We start from the raw sequence: 18,810 nt of genomic DNA, 5'->3' as shown, positions 1-18,810 counted from the left end.
GTATTTTAGGTGACGGCCACTGAACTTTATCATACTTGATTAATTAGGCCATGCAAGTGCATGACTCACTCCAGCTCATACACTCATGGCTTTATTATTTTCCACAAAATGAACTAAAGTATGATCAACCATATAGAATATGGTTACAATCAGAGGACAGTAAAAATGCACAAATGGAGCGATTAAAACAAGTTATCTAGAAGTCAAGTGACCCACAGTATAGAAGTGACATAACGAGATTTTATTTTGGATGGTTTTGGAATTCATTTCATTTCAATTTTTACAAAGTAAAAGTAAATATCGTTCTTAACAAAAGGGATAACCATCTGTGTTTGGAAATGACTAATAATATTTAGGCTGAATTCAACATGTTGTAAACTTCAGTTTCTTCCTGTCTGGTGATTAATGTCAGTCATAAAACCCGTTGACAGGCATATTATTGCCAACAATTGGACTTGTGTTGCACAGTAGACCATGGTGAATTGTGGGATGTATTTATAGCAAGGATTAAAGTTCCCCTCCAGACATATCTTAGTAAGTATGTAAATATGCTATGATTAATATATTGTTTTTGACACCGTTTTCCCACATAAAAAGTTTGACTGGAAGCACATCTGCTCTTTCTCCCTCTTTGAGAAGTTCTGCATGTGGCCTCACGTCTCGCACAACACTGCTGCTTGTGTAGCATCGAGATTAGTTAGACCCAGACTCTGATGAGGAGTCTGTTGAGTCCCCAAGTCAGTTATTTGTTTAAGTTGTTTGTTATCTTGTTAGCTTGTAACTGTCAGTAGTGGACACGGCTAATGCTAACTCTCACTCTCTGTACGGATAAGTCTGCTCTGCACTGTAGGTTTCAGGTTTCTTTGCCTGCATTAGACAGTGATTAACTTTTAATTTGTTACATACCGAATCGAACTTGCCTGAGGTACGATTGGATCTCAGATTATAGGGAAGTTGCACGGACATTCAGTAAAGGAATGTGAAAGCACCACTTCCACCACTTTTATTATCTTGTATCTCTCCTTCTTTACTTTTATCTTCGTCTCCCTCTTATCCGTCATCATCTGCTTGGTCTTGTTCTTACTTTTTTCTTTCTTTTGTAGGAGTAGTCCTGCTGAGGATTTCTACACTATCAGATTCTGGTTGATCTTCAATCTGTGTGTGTGTGTGTTCCTCTGAAAAAGTACTGCAGCTGACAGACCATCATTTAACAATTAAGTGTCCTGTGTAGTTGAGAGATTTCAGCTTATTTAGTTTTTCAGGTCATTAGGAATAAACCTAACACACATAATGAGCGGGGATTGAGATGGTTTGTTTGCAGCAGTGTGGCTTTGCAGCACTTTTCTCGCTCTGAGGTCATGCAGTCATTTCTTGGCCTCTATGCTGGCACAAGAAACCACACATAAACACACTTTTATCTCTCGATACGTGGAACACTCAGAGAGTTCGTAATATCGGGCTGTTAGGGGCATCAGCGTGTCGGAGAGCATGTGTGAAGGGAATTATCCGCTTCCTCTCGTTTCCAGAGTAATTCCTTTTTTCTCCATCTGAGGTTTCTTGCGCACATTGGTCCCGGCTGTCCTGCAGAGAGGATGTCGTCATGGCGTAACGCTGAGGATCTGGTTTCAAAATATCTCCCGGGCTATCGAGCCGTTGCCATGCAACGTGCTGTCAACATAACATGAGAGCGGGGAGCTTTTTCTCATTAGGCACGGTCGAGAACAGAGAGAAGGCAGAAGAAGTGGCCTTTATGCCACAGCCAAGAACAAGACAAGAAAGGTTCATCGGTAATATGTTAACTGTCAGCAAATGTGATGTTTCAGCTAAATAAACACATGTTTAATTCAGATCATGTTGTTCCAATATTCTCCTTAAAATCTGATGGGGGAAAAAACATGTTGTCCCTTTTCCTTTCTATGTTTTTTCTCTATCAGATTTGTGTGTTTGCAAAAATTAGCAACAAATTGCTTGGAATCCTTATTGGTGGAAGTAGTCAGATCCTTTATTTCACTTCAAGTACTGGCACTACATTGTAAAAACACTCCATTACAAGTAAAAGTTTTTTCAAAATCTACTTAACTAAAAGTATGAAAGTATTGTCAAAAGTAAAACTACTGAAATTAGTTCAGTTTCAACCAAAATTAATTAGTTCATCCAACCACCTGCCAAGTATTTTGTTTGAAAGTGCCTGCCCTTTTCCAAACACTTTCCAAGGACTTCTCAGGTGGTTCTGTGTAACATGCCATTTGTCAGGTTCATGAACGGCATGGATGGTCACTTTCTAAAGGTCCACTGCACTTCCGGTTCCACTGTGTATTTCTGTCATATATTGTATAAATATATGCATCATATTTCACCGTCCGATCAAGATAGCTTTAGCCTCAGTTTTTTCACACCATTATATCATGTGAGCAGATGTTAGTAACTTTACATATTTAAGACGCTTTCACAGGGTTCTTGTTTTAAAAACTGTCACGTGGAAACATTAAAAAGTCTGCTGGAGGCGCACTTCTCAGCTGACTCAAGTAGTTTAAGCCTTTGCATCAGCTTACATTAGCCAGTCACACTTATGAAACCTCCTAGAGAAAGTCATCGTTTCAGCCAACAAAATCCTAGAAAGCTAGAAATGAGAAGCTGCATTTCTTTGCTTCTCTGTGGAAATGAAGACCTCATGTTTCGAAAAGTAGTGCCAATTAAATATGTTACTGTTTTCACTGTAAACGGCATATGTGCAGTGTGAGAACGGAAAGCTTGACAGGTGTTGCAACTCTAACTAAGGAGGATAGGGCTTAGCGAAGGCCACAGGTGCAAGAAAGCCCGAACTGGAGAAATATGGTCATATTTTCTAGTTCTCATTAGTATCCATGGCAGCAATATTTTGAGCAAGTTGGAGGCTTTTGTTTGATTTCTGGGGCAGTCCACTAACATCTTACAATACTCCAACTGGCTGGGAAAAAAATACATGACTAAGAGTTTTTTGCATCCTGCAATTAAAGAAAAGATCTTATCATAGCAATGCTGCAGAGCTGACAGACGGCTTTACCTCTCTAGGTCTCTAACAGTTCATGAAATGAAACCATCTGAGCGTAAATTACTCTTTGAAGTAACTGCTAACAACTCACAAACATCTGAAATATAACACCAACTGAAAGTAGTTTTTTTTAAGGTCACAGCCCAGAGAGATTGTGAGGCCATGAAGTCAGAATGAAGTGCCATAAAATGGAATAAATCAAAGTACAAATACCTCAAAATTGTATGTATAAGTACTGTTCTCAAGTACAGTGCTCTCGGTGGCTTTCCATCACTGAGAATCCATACGTCATATCTTTTCAAGAAAACACTCTTTCTCCTGTAAGTGTTGGACGAACAGCAACGTGCAGAGGCCAACTTCAACATCAGTCAAAATGAAGACAGAATTTCCACAATATGTCGTCAGTACAGCGCAGAGAACCTCAAACTGAGCCAACTCTGGAAACTTGATTTAAAGTCATAAAAATATTTAGGTCTTGATTTAACAAAACAATACATTTAGCAGGAAGAGACACCCAAAATTAGCGCAGGCGATGGAATCAACATCTGCTCTGCATTAAAACGCTGCCTGGATCCAAGCTGACAGTAGTGATTGATAGTAAATGATACTCGATTTGGGGACTTTTGTGTAGCCGAGGGATCAGTGAATCAACACCCAGAACAGATTTCTCACTCTCAGTCTCTCTCTTTTCCCTCTCCAGTGTCCCGTTCCCAGGTTTCCTCGCAGCGCCAGGAGGTGCTGATGGAGAACGTGACCCGGATGTCGGAGCGCTCTCGGCTGCTCCAGCAGACCCTGGGCGAGGGGTCCACTCAGGCCGACCTGCTGGAGAACATCTGGAAATTGGAGAACCTGTTCCAGAACCACAGCGACTGGCTGCAGAGGCTGGAGATCCTCATCAAGGTTTGACGGATGACTGAAAAAGAGGAAACGAGAATAAAGGCCACGACAGCAGTGACGATGTTGTTATGTTCTTTCGCCCACAGGGCCTGGAGGTGGAGCTGAGGAGCATCCAGGCTCACTCCCTTCAGTCGGAGGGCTACCTGGTGCAGCTGGACGACAGGTTGTCCTCTCTGAGCAGCTCCACCGGCAGGAACATGTCAGGCCTGATTGCGGAGGTGTCCCGAGCCTCCACCTGGCTCCGCAACCAGGACATCCTGCTCAGGTGCGCATTTATATTACAGTGAAGATCCCCGTTACCAACTAGTGAATTAAACAGATAAAGAATAAAAATTTTCTGCTCTCTTTCAGGGAGACCTCAGGACAGGTGAGCCGGCTGAGAGAGAAAGTGGACGAAGTTAATTGGACGGTGGGAGCTGTCAATCACACCTTCAGCAATGACATCAGTATTCACCACCTGAAGATACAAGACCTGCAGGTTCATCACAGCTCACACAAAGTGTCCTATGTGTTAAATCCAACACTAAAAACGTTTTTAAGATATTGGAGGCACAAAGTTAACATTTATACAGTACAGCGCACAGGAGCCATGAGAGGCAAGTGAGACAAAAGTCAGATCTGATCTAAATTAGTTTCTCACCTGCAAGAAAACATGAATGCTTTTAGTCCTATTTAGAACATGGGGTAGTGCTGCACTTCAACCCCTGGTGGCCAAAATGAGTGTTTCAACATCAAAAACCTAGAAAAATTATCCTGACAACTATTTTTGTCAGGATAATTTTTTCCCCACCTTTTTCACAGGAAAAAAAAGAAACTAAGAAAGATTATCCTGGCAAAATGTTTTGTTAATTTGTCTACTTACATTATCCCAAATGTTTCCGACAATGATCAAGAAAAATCCCAGAGAAATCTGTAATTTATTTAAGGTAAGGGTGTGTTTCCTGCTGGCTGCTGGTTGCTATTATTTCTGTAAAAACAGAGCTTACATCAGATATGTCTGATAGTGAGGAAGGAAGTTGGCAAACATGACTAAACAGAATGTGAAATAAAACTTTAATATTACCTCGTCCATTTTTGGCTGAATCAAATCAAATTTTCATCTGCAATGGTGGTTGTTGAACAATGAAAACAACAATTCCCATAATCCCATGCTGCTTCAGATGTCATCAAACTACATATTTTTGTTATTGTTTTAATGTGAGAAAGACCAGCTTGCATATTGTGTATTTAAGTCATAAACACAGGAGAGAAAACAATTTAAATCAGACTAAAAAAAAATCACCAGAATTTTCACACCACCCCTCAGGGCTTCCGTACAAATACACGTTAGAAGCAAAGTTTTACTTCACTATGAGGACGTCTTACTGCTGTTAACACTCCCTCTGCCTGCACTCCTGCTGCTCAGATCCAGATCAGCAACATAACAGAGGACACCAGCAGTTTATGGGTGACTCACGTCCACACGGAGGCCCAGCTGAGGAACGAGATGGAGATCCTCAACACAATCACAGAAGACCTCCGCCTGAAGGACTGGGAGCACTCCATGGCCCTAAAGAACCTCACCATACTAGAAGGTCAGCTAAGACAAGTGGATGTCTTTTCAGATCGCCGCCCTGAGAGCAAAAGAGCCTCGTCTTTATAAACTTTTATTTAACCAGGATCTGGCTGTTCCCAAAGGGGACAATTCAGTGCCGTATTTTGGCCCGAGTATGACACCAGAGGGGCACTTGAGAGAAGTCCAAGTGGCTCTCTCATTGGCCCAAATGCTCCCCCTAAGGGCCCTCATGGTCAGCTTTAGTGCTCCTGTCCACTAAGCATTGATCTGGTGATTTGCAGGTCAAAAGGTGTCTAGATTAAAACGGGGGCTAAGTGTCTACATCTAGACACTTGGATGTCTCGTCAGCTGCGAATCACTGCTGTTTTTCCCAGTTTAATTGGGCTGAGCCACAAACATGTGCTTTCGCTGAGTCGAGCTGTTGTGGTCACCAACGTGACCAGCTTGCGATGGTCTTCTCCCTCTAACCAAAGCCATGTTCTCTCTAAAACTGACTCAACACATGTGTCTGTGCTGATGACTAAAGGACAGACGGCTCTGTTCTTTAAAGTCTAACTTTTCATTACATTCATGCGTCTCCTTGCTGTCCTCACTCACTTCTCTTCCTCACGTCTTACTTCTTCCCAATGAGAATGTGAGAGAGAGCGATGCCAGAGACACAAGCCTCGTCTCTCTTTGCTCCTCAAGGTGCAATTAAGGGATTGGAAGACAGAGGAGTGAGTGAAGGAGAGGATGCAAGGAAGCATACGTTAGCATAATGAAAAGCAACCTCTGTTCAGCTTCTCTGTATTTTCGGAACATCTAACTGAATATCTGTGGTTTGGAGTTTATTTTTAGTCTCATAAACCTGTCAGAGCTTTCAGATATAAGCCTTGTTTTACTGTTCAGTGATTCAGCATGTTTAACCCATATTGGAGCTGTTTTAAGTTACTGCTGACACAAACTGAAATTGTCCAGCTTCTGCTTCATATTAAAAGCTTTTAATTGGCAACAGCACCGTATCAACTGATCGACACAACAACATGTGAGTGTATCCCGTGGTATCTGATCAGGGGATAAGATATCTGAATGGAAATTAATTCTGTGGGTTCTCACAAGTCTCCCCTTTACAGACATGCTCACTCTCTGTAGTCGTTTGCATGCAGCACAATGTCTTATTTTCACCCATTCAAAATTGATTTTTGAATATTTAGGCTCTCTAAACTGTGTTAGAGCCATAAATTGGGTATCACTGGAAAGCTGGCACTTGTTGCATTCATGTGTGATGATATTAGTAGCCCATTTCATTGATGTGAGACCGTTTTTGAAACTTGGCCTCAGATGGATTAAGATAAGAATCTAAAAGTTTTAATTCAGTGAAGGTCCAGTGTCATAGTAAAAGCTGTGTCATTGCTTTGCAGAATTAGCTCATTGCAGCAGAAGAGAAGAATTATTATACATTTTCTAAAGCACGAAAGTAACAGACAAAGAAGGGACTTTATAAAAAAAAAAACAGCATCATGTATATGTACAAAATAACCACAGTAGGATACACAGAGCAAAGAAAATAAATTTCTTGGAAGTACAGTATGAAATTTACAAAATAAGACACATCAGTGAAGAAAATCTAAAAAGATATGTTGTGTAGCCCTAACAAGAGCAGGAATACATGAAAGTCATGTGAACACAGCTGGAGAACATGAGAACCTTAACTCTTAGCATAATGAATCCCTCTGGGTGGACCGTTATGCTCCAAGAGGATCATTTAAAACAGCTCGTCTGAGCCAATACATGTTTGCAGTGTGATCAAGTGACCCAAGCGTGCAAACGTGATTTTACACCGTGGGATTAAAACCCCAGGGTATTGAGCAACCCTCGAATGTTCTTCCTCCAATCTGCGCAGATCTGATTAGTCCAGACGTGGTATGACTCTCGCTGCCAGGGCACAGAATGACTTCCCTGGCTTGTTAAAAATCAGAATAGGTATGCTATGATGTAATGCTGGCAGGGGACGCGGCCCGAGCTGATTGATGGCAGCTCAAACCGAACGGGACCCCTGATCTCGTGTCTGCTTCACATGTGGGTGGGATGCCGTTTCTTCCTGAGCCTGGAAACAATTGCGGGTTAAATTTAGACGCTGCATCCAGAATGAAAGCTCAACCACTCAGCTCTGTCATTAGTTTGAGCTCTGCGGCCCATTTGTTTGTTGTTAGCTCGCAGTCACCTTCGCCAAGAAACGTTTTACATCTCTATCCATGTTTATCCTCCTCTGTTCTCCTCCCTTCTCGTGCCTCCTTTTTTCTCCGTCCTCTCCTTTCCTCTCGTCTCTTCTTGTTCAGTTCATTTGCCTTTAATTTCTCTGTGACTCACATAGCGATGTTCACGCCACACATGTTACTGGTTTTATTAATGATAAAGACACATGAGAAGCTGTTTAAAATATTGCCAGTTTTTTTTTTTTTTTGATGAGAGAGGCAAAAATCTTTCAGCATCAGCATTACTTAGTTGGTAAATTATTGTACAACATGGTATTATTTACGTTGAAATTAAGGGAAATATATTGTGATTATATATATGTGACTTTGAGTACAACTTTAAGGAGAAATATGCAATATATTTACTGTACTAAATCAAAAAAATTAACATGCTTTGCCCCAAGAGTTAGTGTCCTTTTATGAGTCATAAGGAATAATTAATAATTTCTTTGAAGGAGTTGATGTTTATGACGGTTAAAATAAGCAATATGTTGATGGAGTCTGGAAAGTAGTGAGGCAGGCAGTCACTGAATCACAGAGATTACTTTTAAAAGTAAAGTTTTATCACTTAAACAATGTGTCATGTTATGCAGAAAGTGAAAAAAAACGGGGTGCAGTACAGCACGCAGAGTGCCGTAAAACATCGTGCATGAGCGTGCATGTTGTGAGCGTGCATGTTGTGAGCGTGCATGTGCATGCAGGTGATATAAAATCCTGCCGATGGTTTCCCACCATGGCAGTAATAAGACGAGATAAGCAGAAAAGTGCCAACGAAGGCAGTGAAGAGGGCTGCAGACTAGTAAACATGGGTGCACATGGAGGAAATAAAACGACAACCAAAGTAGAATTTTTGAGTGAATTATTTGACCCACAGGACGCCTGTGTAAAGATACGAGAACTGGACTGATGTGACCATCTCTCCTGGACTTTATGTTGCTTTCACATGTTCCTAAGATGGTCCCATTTCCCGAGTTGGAAAGTCGTTCTTCTGACTGTAGTGTCTTCGTGTCATTATGCAGAAACATCATTGATGCTGCATTGGCTGAAATTAGCATCCCTGTGAAGATTCATGTCACTATTTAAGAAATCCGAAAGTTTGAAGCTTTATATTACAAAGTGATTTTGTCCCAGACTTGTTGCTGCAACAACAATAATCTAGGTCACAACAGTTACAACCTAATACAACATTACTAAACTGATATGTGATGCGTAAATTAATAAAAAGTTATCAACCAAACATTTACTTTTGGCCACCGTGTTTCTGCGCGTATGACGTCAGCAGACTTCAGGGAGCGTTCACATGAATTTTTCCAGTTGGGAACTCATCTTTCTGATTATTTCAGCACCATATAATAAATGCAGGATTAGTGAGGAGCCTTGCAGCAGCGTTCTGAATCGGCTGCAGATGTGTGATCCGCTTTTTAAAGAGGACATCGTTACAGTAGTCGAGCCTGAAGACAAACACATGGACTAGCTCAGCCAAATCCCGCTGAGACATAAATCCCTTAATTCTTGATATCATCTCAGAAAGCTGAGTTTATCTATTTATCCTATCACTAAGGGCAAGCCCGGCCAATTTACGAAGAAATATAATTTCATAGTTTGTTGTTTTCCAAAATCTGATCCAGTGAGAGCATATAGATGTTAACCAGAAGAGGCCTGAGAGTGGAGCCCTGGGGAACTCCACGTCATTTTTGTACCATCACAAATTGCCACTCAGCTTTAAGTAGCACCTGAGCCAGTTTTCCAGTCTGCATAGTCACAATCTGCAGTCAGCTGTGCCGAACGCAGCACTGAGATCCCTCTGTCATTACTACTTTTCTCCGCTCTTCTTCAAAATGTGCGTATATTACCATGTTACTCAGCTCAAAGTGTTTAATTGGCATGAAGCAAACGCCTCCTGCTAGGGTTTCACAACTATCTTTCAAGTTGACAGCAGTATGTGTGTGTCTGTGTGTGTGTAATAGAGAGAGAAATGGCGTGTTCACTTGCATTTGAGTTCTCTCTATTCATATGTGTAGGTATTTGCTGACATTTATGAACAGGCCCACACACAGTTATGCAAGAGCACCAACGTGAAATAGGTCCTTTGTCAGTTCCTTCAAAAAATGACTCACATGGTTTTTTTGATCTGTTGCTCCTATAGTGAAAATAAAACTCTTGTAATTCTACTGTAAAATCTTGTTCAGGTTTATCTAATAGTTTTCCCAAATAAAGAGTTTTATTATTGACGCACTGAGAAAAGTAATAACAGTCATGAACAGCTGAGTGTGTTTGTTTCATGACTTGGCTGTTTTAACATGATTGGCACTGAAGTTTTGTGCTTTTATTGATAACTTCATGATCTGATTAAGTTTTTGAAAACAGATTTCACTATGTGCATGTTAGCTAAGGCACAGGCCTTAAAACATTTACTCAGTCAGCTTCTTGCTATGCGCAGTGCTGGTTGTTTCATATTAAAGGTTTCTGTATTTGTGTTTTTATCTGTGCTCTTCTCTTCAGAGCTAATTTTGAAAGAAAAAAATATGTCACATATTCCTGTGCACCAATCAGGATTTTTATATCACCATATGATTGCAGAATTTGTAGAGAAGGGACCAGATTTTGGTATCTGAAGCGTTCTGATTTCATTTATTTGTTTAGCTGCATGCAGGTAAACAGCCCTTGTGGAGAGCAAAAGAGGCTGAATGCATTGGCCAAACTGCAATTTTGGAACCCATTAGTTATCATCTACAAAGATTTAGCTTTCTGTTAGCTTTTTTAAAAATGAATCTTCATTTATATACAGATATGTTCATATATTACCTCCAACCCCATTATCATGTCTGTATAGCCTCTTTAAAGCTCTAATTTTTTTCCCAAACTTGAACTTTGATTATTGTTTATGTAGCAAATTTTTAAGTCGATACCCTAAATGTGAAAACAAATTTATCATATGAGACTATCAGCTTTTAAATAAGTTCTGGTAGAGAGGAAAGAATATCCCTCGTCTTCTCTGTAGCAAATTCACAGCGTTTCATCAAGTTTTTGCCAGAACATGACTTCATGCCCCGGCCTCATTAAAATCCAGATCTTACAGTAACATCACCGAGACAGAAGTCACAGGGTTTTTCACTCAGCAGTGGTGACATGTACAGATTCGGATGGATGATCTGTTGTTGCCGAAAGCTGCTGAGCTGCAGGAGTTTGTGCTGAGTTAGTCATATGTTCAAAGCTGATCTGAGCACAGCTGAGGCCTGGAAACATTTACAGCCGCTGCGTCGTCTGATGACCATTAGTGTACATTTTGAGTGGCATGTTTGCTTTACTGGTGAAGAGTCCCGAAGCTCTCCTAAAGTTCCAAGGCTGCCTTATAGACACTCACCACCCAGACTCACACGCTCACATTAAACTCACTGTATTTTTTGTCACATTTTTATTTGTAATAAATTTAAAGGGTAAAACAAACATCAACAATGCATGGAAACCAAGTGGGGAATACATGTCTCGGTCTGCGGACTTTATTTCCTGATTGTCCTTAGGTGAAGGTGATTCATTTTCCCCATTTTCTGGGAAAGAACTCCCCTTAATCCTCAAGGAAATTGTCAGTTTTCCATGACGTACCGTATCTCTTTTACTATGTCCATCCATGGTTGAAGACTGGGAGGTTCTTTTTCTCTTTCTTTTTGCGTGCAACCAGGAGAATTTAAAAGCAAAAATCAAATAAGACTTTTTGAACGTAGAACACACTTATCACAATAGCCCAGGGTTCAAACTGTTGAAGCCTTTTCTTAAATAAAAGTGAAAAAAGAACTAATGCCAACAAAGCAGATCATAAATCCCACATTCAAATGTATTTTATCCATCAGTTAGCATTTTTAGACTGTCTTTTTTTAATCATTTTGAGCTCCTGATCATCCATGATCAGTGTTTGTTCGGTCTGTTTTTGCAGTAGAGACACTGAAGAGATGCTTTCATCTCGATTTTAGTTTTTCACATAGATCGTATGAATAGTGGTGTGAGTGAGTAGTGAATAGTGAGTTTCCAGGTCTGAAAAGTGAAGCCAGTGAGGAACTGCATTCTTTCGTATGTCTTCTTATTGTAGGCATGTCCAAACTATTCCATGGAGGGCCGTGTGGCTGCGGGTTTTCGTTCCTACCGAGCCGGAGCACACCAGGCTCGACTCATTTAATCAGCTGATTTCAGTCTTCAAACAGATGATTAGTCGAGTCAGGTGTGAACTGGTGTCCAACTACACAGGACTGATCAAATATGGATCACGATTATGTTATGTCTTTGCCCATTTCTGCCTTAAATGTTTGCATATCAGAAACGTATTTTACTGACTGTTTAGCTGTAATATGAAAGACTTTCTGAATACTTAGGCCGCCATTATTTCCTGCTGAATGGACGAGACAAAATCATGCACCGCCCACCTCACAGTGCGTCACCCAGCAGCTCCACGTTCTTGGTACAGCACATGCTCTGGTTAGCAAGATAGCAACCCCGTTAATGACAAAATCAAAGCTTTAACATGGTTGTGGTCATCCAAAAACCAATGGCTAACATGCACAAGCCTTTAAAAACTTGTAGGTTAAACTGGGTTAACAAAACACTTTGACTTACTATAAACAGACTCGAAGACACTCGCTAGCCTTGCAGCATTAAAGCCACAAACAACCCATAATGCAACACTCTCTCTCCATTAAAAAAAAAATCTGATCTTGCGAACATGTCATTGTGTAGCACTCAAATTAATGATGACAGCCACTTTTTCAAACGTGATTTCCAGGACAAATATTCTCTTCTATTCAGGCCAATACCGTAAATGTCTCTGTGTATCTGTTCTCTGTAAAGCCAAGAAAGAAAGTCTTTGCTCTAAATCCTCCATCAGAACGAATCACTTGTCAACACAGCCCTGTCCTCTTAGATTAGGGACATACATTGAACATTTTAGCCTCGTTCTGACCACAGTTTTGTCCATCTGTTCCTTGTTATGACTGCTCCTCAAATAACATAAAACCTGATGATGCCTTGTGTCATTCATCATAATGATCGATGTTACAACAGGCCTCTTATCTCCTCTGACATTTAACCAACATATTTTAACATTACCAGTGTTGTGATAAGTGAGACGGACCGACTCAGGCACATGTGTAAAAGACAAAACAAGACGAGTTCTCTGCCCCGTCGCTCCACCCAGCAGCAGATTTGTAACACAGACTGGATGTTGGATGGAGGCGCCTGAACTCCACTCCAGTGATGTATTCTTGGACTCTGCGCTGTCAGATGTTTTCAGACTGATCCTGAAGGGGGCCGCTGGGCTTGTTATTGTTGAAACTCTGTCAGCTGAATGAACAAAATAGGACTCTGAGAGCTAGAAGATTAATAATGTGAAGCTTTACTAAAACAAACTATTAACAAGGACGCAATTTTTTCAAGACCTCCGGGGCGAATTAACTGTCATCTCCAAATCTGAGGCATGCAGTTCAGTTCCAGTGCTTGAGAGGAATGTGCATATTTATTCTAAAACTTTAAAAGCATGTTGGCATCGAAATGTGAACTTTTATATCCAGATATTTTGTAAAGTGATGTCAGTAAAAGATTGAGTGAGTGTGTGAAAAGAGATTCAGAGATCAGGAGTAAGTCCAGCTTTCTCTCAGCAAACAGCTCACTTAAGCCCTTTTTCACACTGGACTAAAAACCCACTAACACCTGCTAACCTCTGTTGTTTCTTGTCAGTGGGAAAGGGTACGATTAGCATTCAGTCTTGGGTGAAATGCCTCTGCAGTAGTCATGTTATCGACTCCAGCTCTGACAGGCAGTGATGTAAATGTGACACCCAGGTGAACGCACTATTCTCACCCCTTTTCAGTGGTGGCAGTGAAGGCTTGGCGCCTCTTTAGGTAATTTTCCTTCCACATGTGGAGTTTGCACCAGCTTGAATGTGTGCTTACTGATGAAGCAATCATATTTAGGAAAGCAGCTCAACAATGTCTTAAAATCAGCAAAATCAGGAACTGATGTGTTTGCATCAGCTTAAAGCAAACTTGAGACAGACTCACATCTGAAAGTGCTCACACATAATTCGAGTCTTGGCACACATCAGAAAAGAGAGGGGAGATATAAACATGGAACCTGTGTGCATGCACTGATTTGGGTGTCAGAAATGGTATTAGTGTTGCTGAAAGGAGACTTTGAGGTGTTATTTAACTAAGTTTTGATGTTGAACATAGTAAACATTATACAGAACATTCTAATTTAGCTCAAAATGCTGTTGTGCCTACAGCAGGAGCAGCCTTGCAGAGCTGCTGACATGGCGGTTGTGTTTTTTGTTTTGTGTTCTTGTTTTTGTCTGAAACAGCAGTGGTATTTTTTCTGTTACAGCTGACAAACAACACACAAATAAAACACATAAAATTGCCTGTGGTGACATTTACCGGGGTTTGCTGACCCCAGTAAAAGTGAAAAGCCATAAAAACAGATGGACTCCTGGACAAAATGCAACTTTCTTAACGTAACAGGCACAAACACTCACATAACGAGGCTCTTTGCAGCTCCGTAGTTTGATGCATTTTGACTGACGCAGCTGATTAAAGCGGCAGCATCTGTGGTTCGTTTTATATTGTTGACTGCTGACATTTCATTGGTCCGTGGGGTCTGGTCAAAAGTGTGCAGAAGCCCCAAATCTGTAAGATGTTTATGGGCAGGTTCACACTAACCCTTGTTTAGTTTGGTTGAACCAAACCCTTTGTTGGGGTTGGTGTGATCGCCAGACTCAAACTCCGGTCTGGATCAAAGAACCACTCTCTGGGTCACCTAGTAGGGGTGGTCTCGAACCAATCACTGGAAGCGTAGCATTACATGTGTCATTTCAGTGGTTAAAAAATGTTTTCTCTTCCTGTTTTGGTGACTGGTAAACTAGTTTTTACCAAAGTGTGGGCTGAAACAAGGCAGACCCAGACCCTGTATTATTAAATCATTTAATATCTGTTGCCTTAAGAGACGTTCATGTGCACAGCTCAGCACCAGCAGAACCTGAGGGCTCTCCATGATGAACAATGTGCAGATAAAAATCGGGCCGACCGCTTGTACGACCAGTAATCGAAGAACATTTCCACCGCCTGACTTGTGTTTACAATTTCTGGTACATGTTAGGTTTTGTCTTTGAAAACACAAACCAGACTAGTCTGAGAATTGAAACAATGCATCATCCTAGCATTGGTCTGATTCAGGAACCGGACTGTTAGGTGCGAACCCGCCCTGAGTCCGTCTCCAACTAGATCTGACGTGGACAAAAAACTGTGAACCAAAGGTTAGCTCAGGTCAGATCAGGTCTTTGGATTTTTGTGGGTTCAGCTCTGCACAAAGGCCTTCAACAGAAAGACCTTCACTACAAAAACTCCACTTTGTAAATCTGCTGGTTATTATCCTGAATAACCATTAATCATTAACCCTGATTCTGACCTCAACCTGAACTCATGAGTCTTCACTTTGGACAAGTTTTCTCAGCTTGTACTCCTGCCCTCACGAGTACAGAAACGCAAGAACACACACACGTATACTTTGACACCCCCCCCCCCCTTAGCGTGACCTTTTCACACTCTCATGACCTGCGGCCACCAGTTAAGTGTGTGCAGTTGTGCAGCAGCTCGAGGCGGCGGCGGGCAGATCCGTATCTCAGCATCAGAAAGTTGCAGATGAGGAACATTAGAGCTCTGAAGGATCGGGACCGCTGGACATGTGCTGCTGGACAATAACAAACCGTGAATTTCTGAGCATTCCCACAAGCTGTGTTGTGGTCCACCTCGTTAAACATGTGGTTCCCATTGTGGCCAGACCTCTCTCTCGCACACACACACACACACACACACACACACACACACACACACTATTTGGCTCTTTGTCACTCACTCTCTCCAAGTACAACAAACTTTTGGACTGAATCCTTAGCCTAGTTGTATGACCCAGTTTGGCCTTCATTTTGGCTGCTGTGTGTGTGTGTGTGTGTGTGTGTGTGTGTGTAGTATGTGATAGACAGATAGTGATAAAATCATTATCTGCAGGAATTAAAGTCTCAGATGCTGCTCTCCGAGGCACTTTTCAGTCCCACGTGTTCCATTTTTAAGTGATAATCTACACGATTCTTTCCTGCCTTGATTTTGGCAACACCTTTGATAATAAGTGATCCAACATGCTGTAATAATAAGACACTCAGTGACTCAGAGTCTCTTATATTTCTGCCTTTTTATTCCAAACAAACCTCTGTAGCAGCTCCCATTTCTCTCCAGGAGAAGACTGTTCAGAACAGCAAAACCAGAGTAGTAAAATAGTTATTTTCATGGACATGTTGTGAGCTATTGCTTTAAAATAAATTCATTTAAACTGCAGAAATCGCACTTTTTTGGCAGCCCTATGAAACTGTACACTGCAGCTGCAGCTTCCACTTTGTATCGTCTTTAACTTTCACTAAAGGTGTTTTCCCCCTGCCGCTCAGCTTTCACATTACTGATGTTGTTCTGTACTCCAGTAGCATCATCATCTGCCAATCACATGATCCCAAGCCCATACGATGGTGTTGACCTTCACATTATGTCCACTATTATTCATATTTTGAAAACAGTGTCATGAATGACCCTCTTGTCTCCCTTTCTGCTTTATCAGCCATTGTTGTGCAGTCCAGACAATGAGAGCTGTGCTTGCTGGGTGCAAACCTTGTGTCTGCACGGAAAATGTCCAATAGCTATGTCACATTATAGCAGTCCACTTATGTGATTTGCTAGTTTTCCCACCTGGTTTGAAATGTACTCAAGTACACATGAACCATACTCAAGACCACCTTTTCAAGTGGGCTCAAGCATGGTTTGTTGATCTCTGCCTGCTGTCCGGGTACAGAGTTCACACTAATCAGACTGGGCGTTTATGAAAGCCTCCTAAATACTTGTTTCTGTTCCTGTTTGATAAGCCTCACATCCTGCAATTTGTAAATATTAATGTGTTTACATCAAGTATCTTTTTTTTGTAAATGAAAATTAGAACTTTACTGAGCTTTTCTTCAACTCATGAACAGCTCAAACTGACTAAGACTGAAGTTTATCTTCTTTAGTCCTGTCTGTCTGCAGGATGCTTGGTCATTTCATGTTGGTGGTGAAGGACTTGAAATGGCTACTGTCAGTGACAAATTTTGCATTAGCATGTGCATAGTATCACCAGTGCATTATGTCTTAAATATGTGACCATATTTATGTTCCTTTCTGCAGGTCCTCCTGGTCCAAAGGGAGAGAAGGGTGATAATGGGCCACTGGGGCCCCCCGGGGCTCCTGGGTTGACAGGATTGAGAGGTGGGTACAACCAGACTACCATTCACCAGTTAATGCAGGGTATATCATACTCATTGCACCACGTACCACCTTAGAAAATATTGAGCTCTCCAAGTGTTTTGCGTCATTTGGTGTGAACGGGTTTAGTGAACACTTCACTGTCGCTTCTTAAGTAACCACTTGCTCTTGTGTTCGGTTCACTGTCGTGTGCTTCAACGCGGCTGCACAAAATCTGAATAAAAATATTGTAATTAGACAATGATAAGTGAGGATGAGTCCCACACTGCCACTTAATCAGATGTTTATGACTGTCAGCTGTCTGTCGATGTAAAGTTAAGCCCGTTATCCTGAAAACAAAAGGCCACCGCTTTGAAAATGCACACTCTGGAGTTTAACTTTAGTGTCTGTCTCACTGCCGTTACAAACATCTGCTCCTTCTGAAAGATTATTAATGATTTCTTATGACTCATAAACAGACACTAACTCTTTCTGGGAACATACAGCATTAATTTGAACTCTAATTAATGTGAAACAGGCAAACAAAAACAGTCATTCTGGTCCAGAATAGAAAATTCAAAGGACACCGCAGCTGTAGCTTTGTTGACAGAGAAGCGAGTATCTCAGCTTTAGGTTTCCTTGGTCTCTGATGACATATTGTGGCCATTTTCTGATTTATTACAGTAAATATATTACAGATTTCTCCCTTAAAGGAATAGTTTAAAATTTTTCTTGCTTTCTAGAAGACAGTTCAGAAGATCAATAACACGCTTGTGTGTGTCTCCTAAATATGAAGATGGAGGGAGATGCATACCACATAACCACAGTGGTCTGATTTAAGCAGGGGACCTTTGTTGTGTGCAGTGACCCCCTTTGTTCTCTCCCCTCTTTTCCTGTCAGGCTCAATACTCTCTGCTATCAGATAAAGGCAAAAATGTACAAAGTAACATGTTTAAATATGAAACTAGAGCCACTAGACAGCCAGCTTTGCTTAACATAAAGACTGAAAGTAGGGGGGAAACAAGAAAAAGTCTGGCTTGTCGCCCCCCATAAAACCACAACTTGTCGTTTTTATGATACTTTGCTTTTTGTACGAATTAAACAAACAAGACATAACACATTAATTAGTGAGTTTTAGAGTTTTTGTTATCTTTGGACAGAGCCAGGCTAGCTCTTTCCTCTTTTTTCCTGTCTCTGTGGTAAGCTAAGCTAATCATCTCCTGGCTCCAGCTGCATATTTGAAACACAGATATAAGAGTGGTATCGGCATATAAGCATATTTCTCAAAATGTCAGACTATGACTTTAATATGTCAGTAAAAATAAGGTCAAAAAGAACCTATCGACAAAAATTTTAATACGCATTCCTTCTCTAATAGGCTGTTGATTAGACATGATTTTTGACTTCTTTTCAGAAGTAAGCATGGACATTCATATCTACAGAAGGTGTGGGTCCTCTTCCATGGAGGCCGCCATGTTCTTCGTTGTAGGTTCTCCTACACGCTTGGAAGGGGAGGGTGAGGCGAGTCACTAAATTTCACACACTGGTCGTTTAAATCTTTGTAATGCACGTAAGAAGGGAAAGATCAGTAATGTCATAACTACTGGGTGTTCAAACTATTCCTGATGCACTGAATGTGAAGCGAGAGACGCACAAGCCCGCTGTCAAGTAATGTCTGATTTTCTGATTTACCCCCTTGTGTTTTCACCCTGGTGTGGTTTTTGGATGAGTTTTACAAGCCCGGAGGTCATAAAAAGTGCCTATAAATGTCCAACACAAACACCACATTTTGAGTTA

General features: G+C 41.1%; 1 protein-coding gene across 1 annotated transcript in view; it reads left to right on the top strand.

Annotated features, from left to right (window-relative positions):
* Nucleotides 1–18,810, top strand: part of scara5 (scavenger receptor class A, member 5 (putative)) — a 95,307-nt gene that overhangs the window by 38,637 nt on the left and 37,860 nt on the right. Inside the window, exons 4-8 of the mRNA XM_084737732.1 lie at nt 3,732–3,931; nt 4,015–4,193; nt 4,280–4,406; nt 5,334–5,502; nt 16,957–17,037. Coding sequence (XP_084593858.1) covers nt 3,732–3,931; nt 4,015–4,193; nt 4,280–4,406; nt 5,334–5,502; nt 16,957–17,037 — 756 coding nt within the window. The remainder of the gene's footprint in view (nt 1–3,731; nt 3,932–4,014; nt 4,194–4,279; nt 4,407–5,333; nt 5,503–16,956; nt 17,038–18,810) is intronic.

This window comes from Lutjanus erythropterus, chromosome 15 (genome assembly GCF_056507025.1).
Source record: "Lutjanus erythropterus isolate fLutEry1 chromosome 15, fLutEry1.hap2, whole genome shotgun sequence".
In the NCBI taxonomy this organism is placed as follows: domain Eukaryota; kingdom Metazoa; phylum Chordata; class Actinopteri; order Lutjaniformes; family Lutjanidae; genus Lutjanus; species Lutjanus erythropterus.
This window is presented reverse-complemented; position numbering and strand designations above follow the sequence as displayed.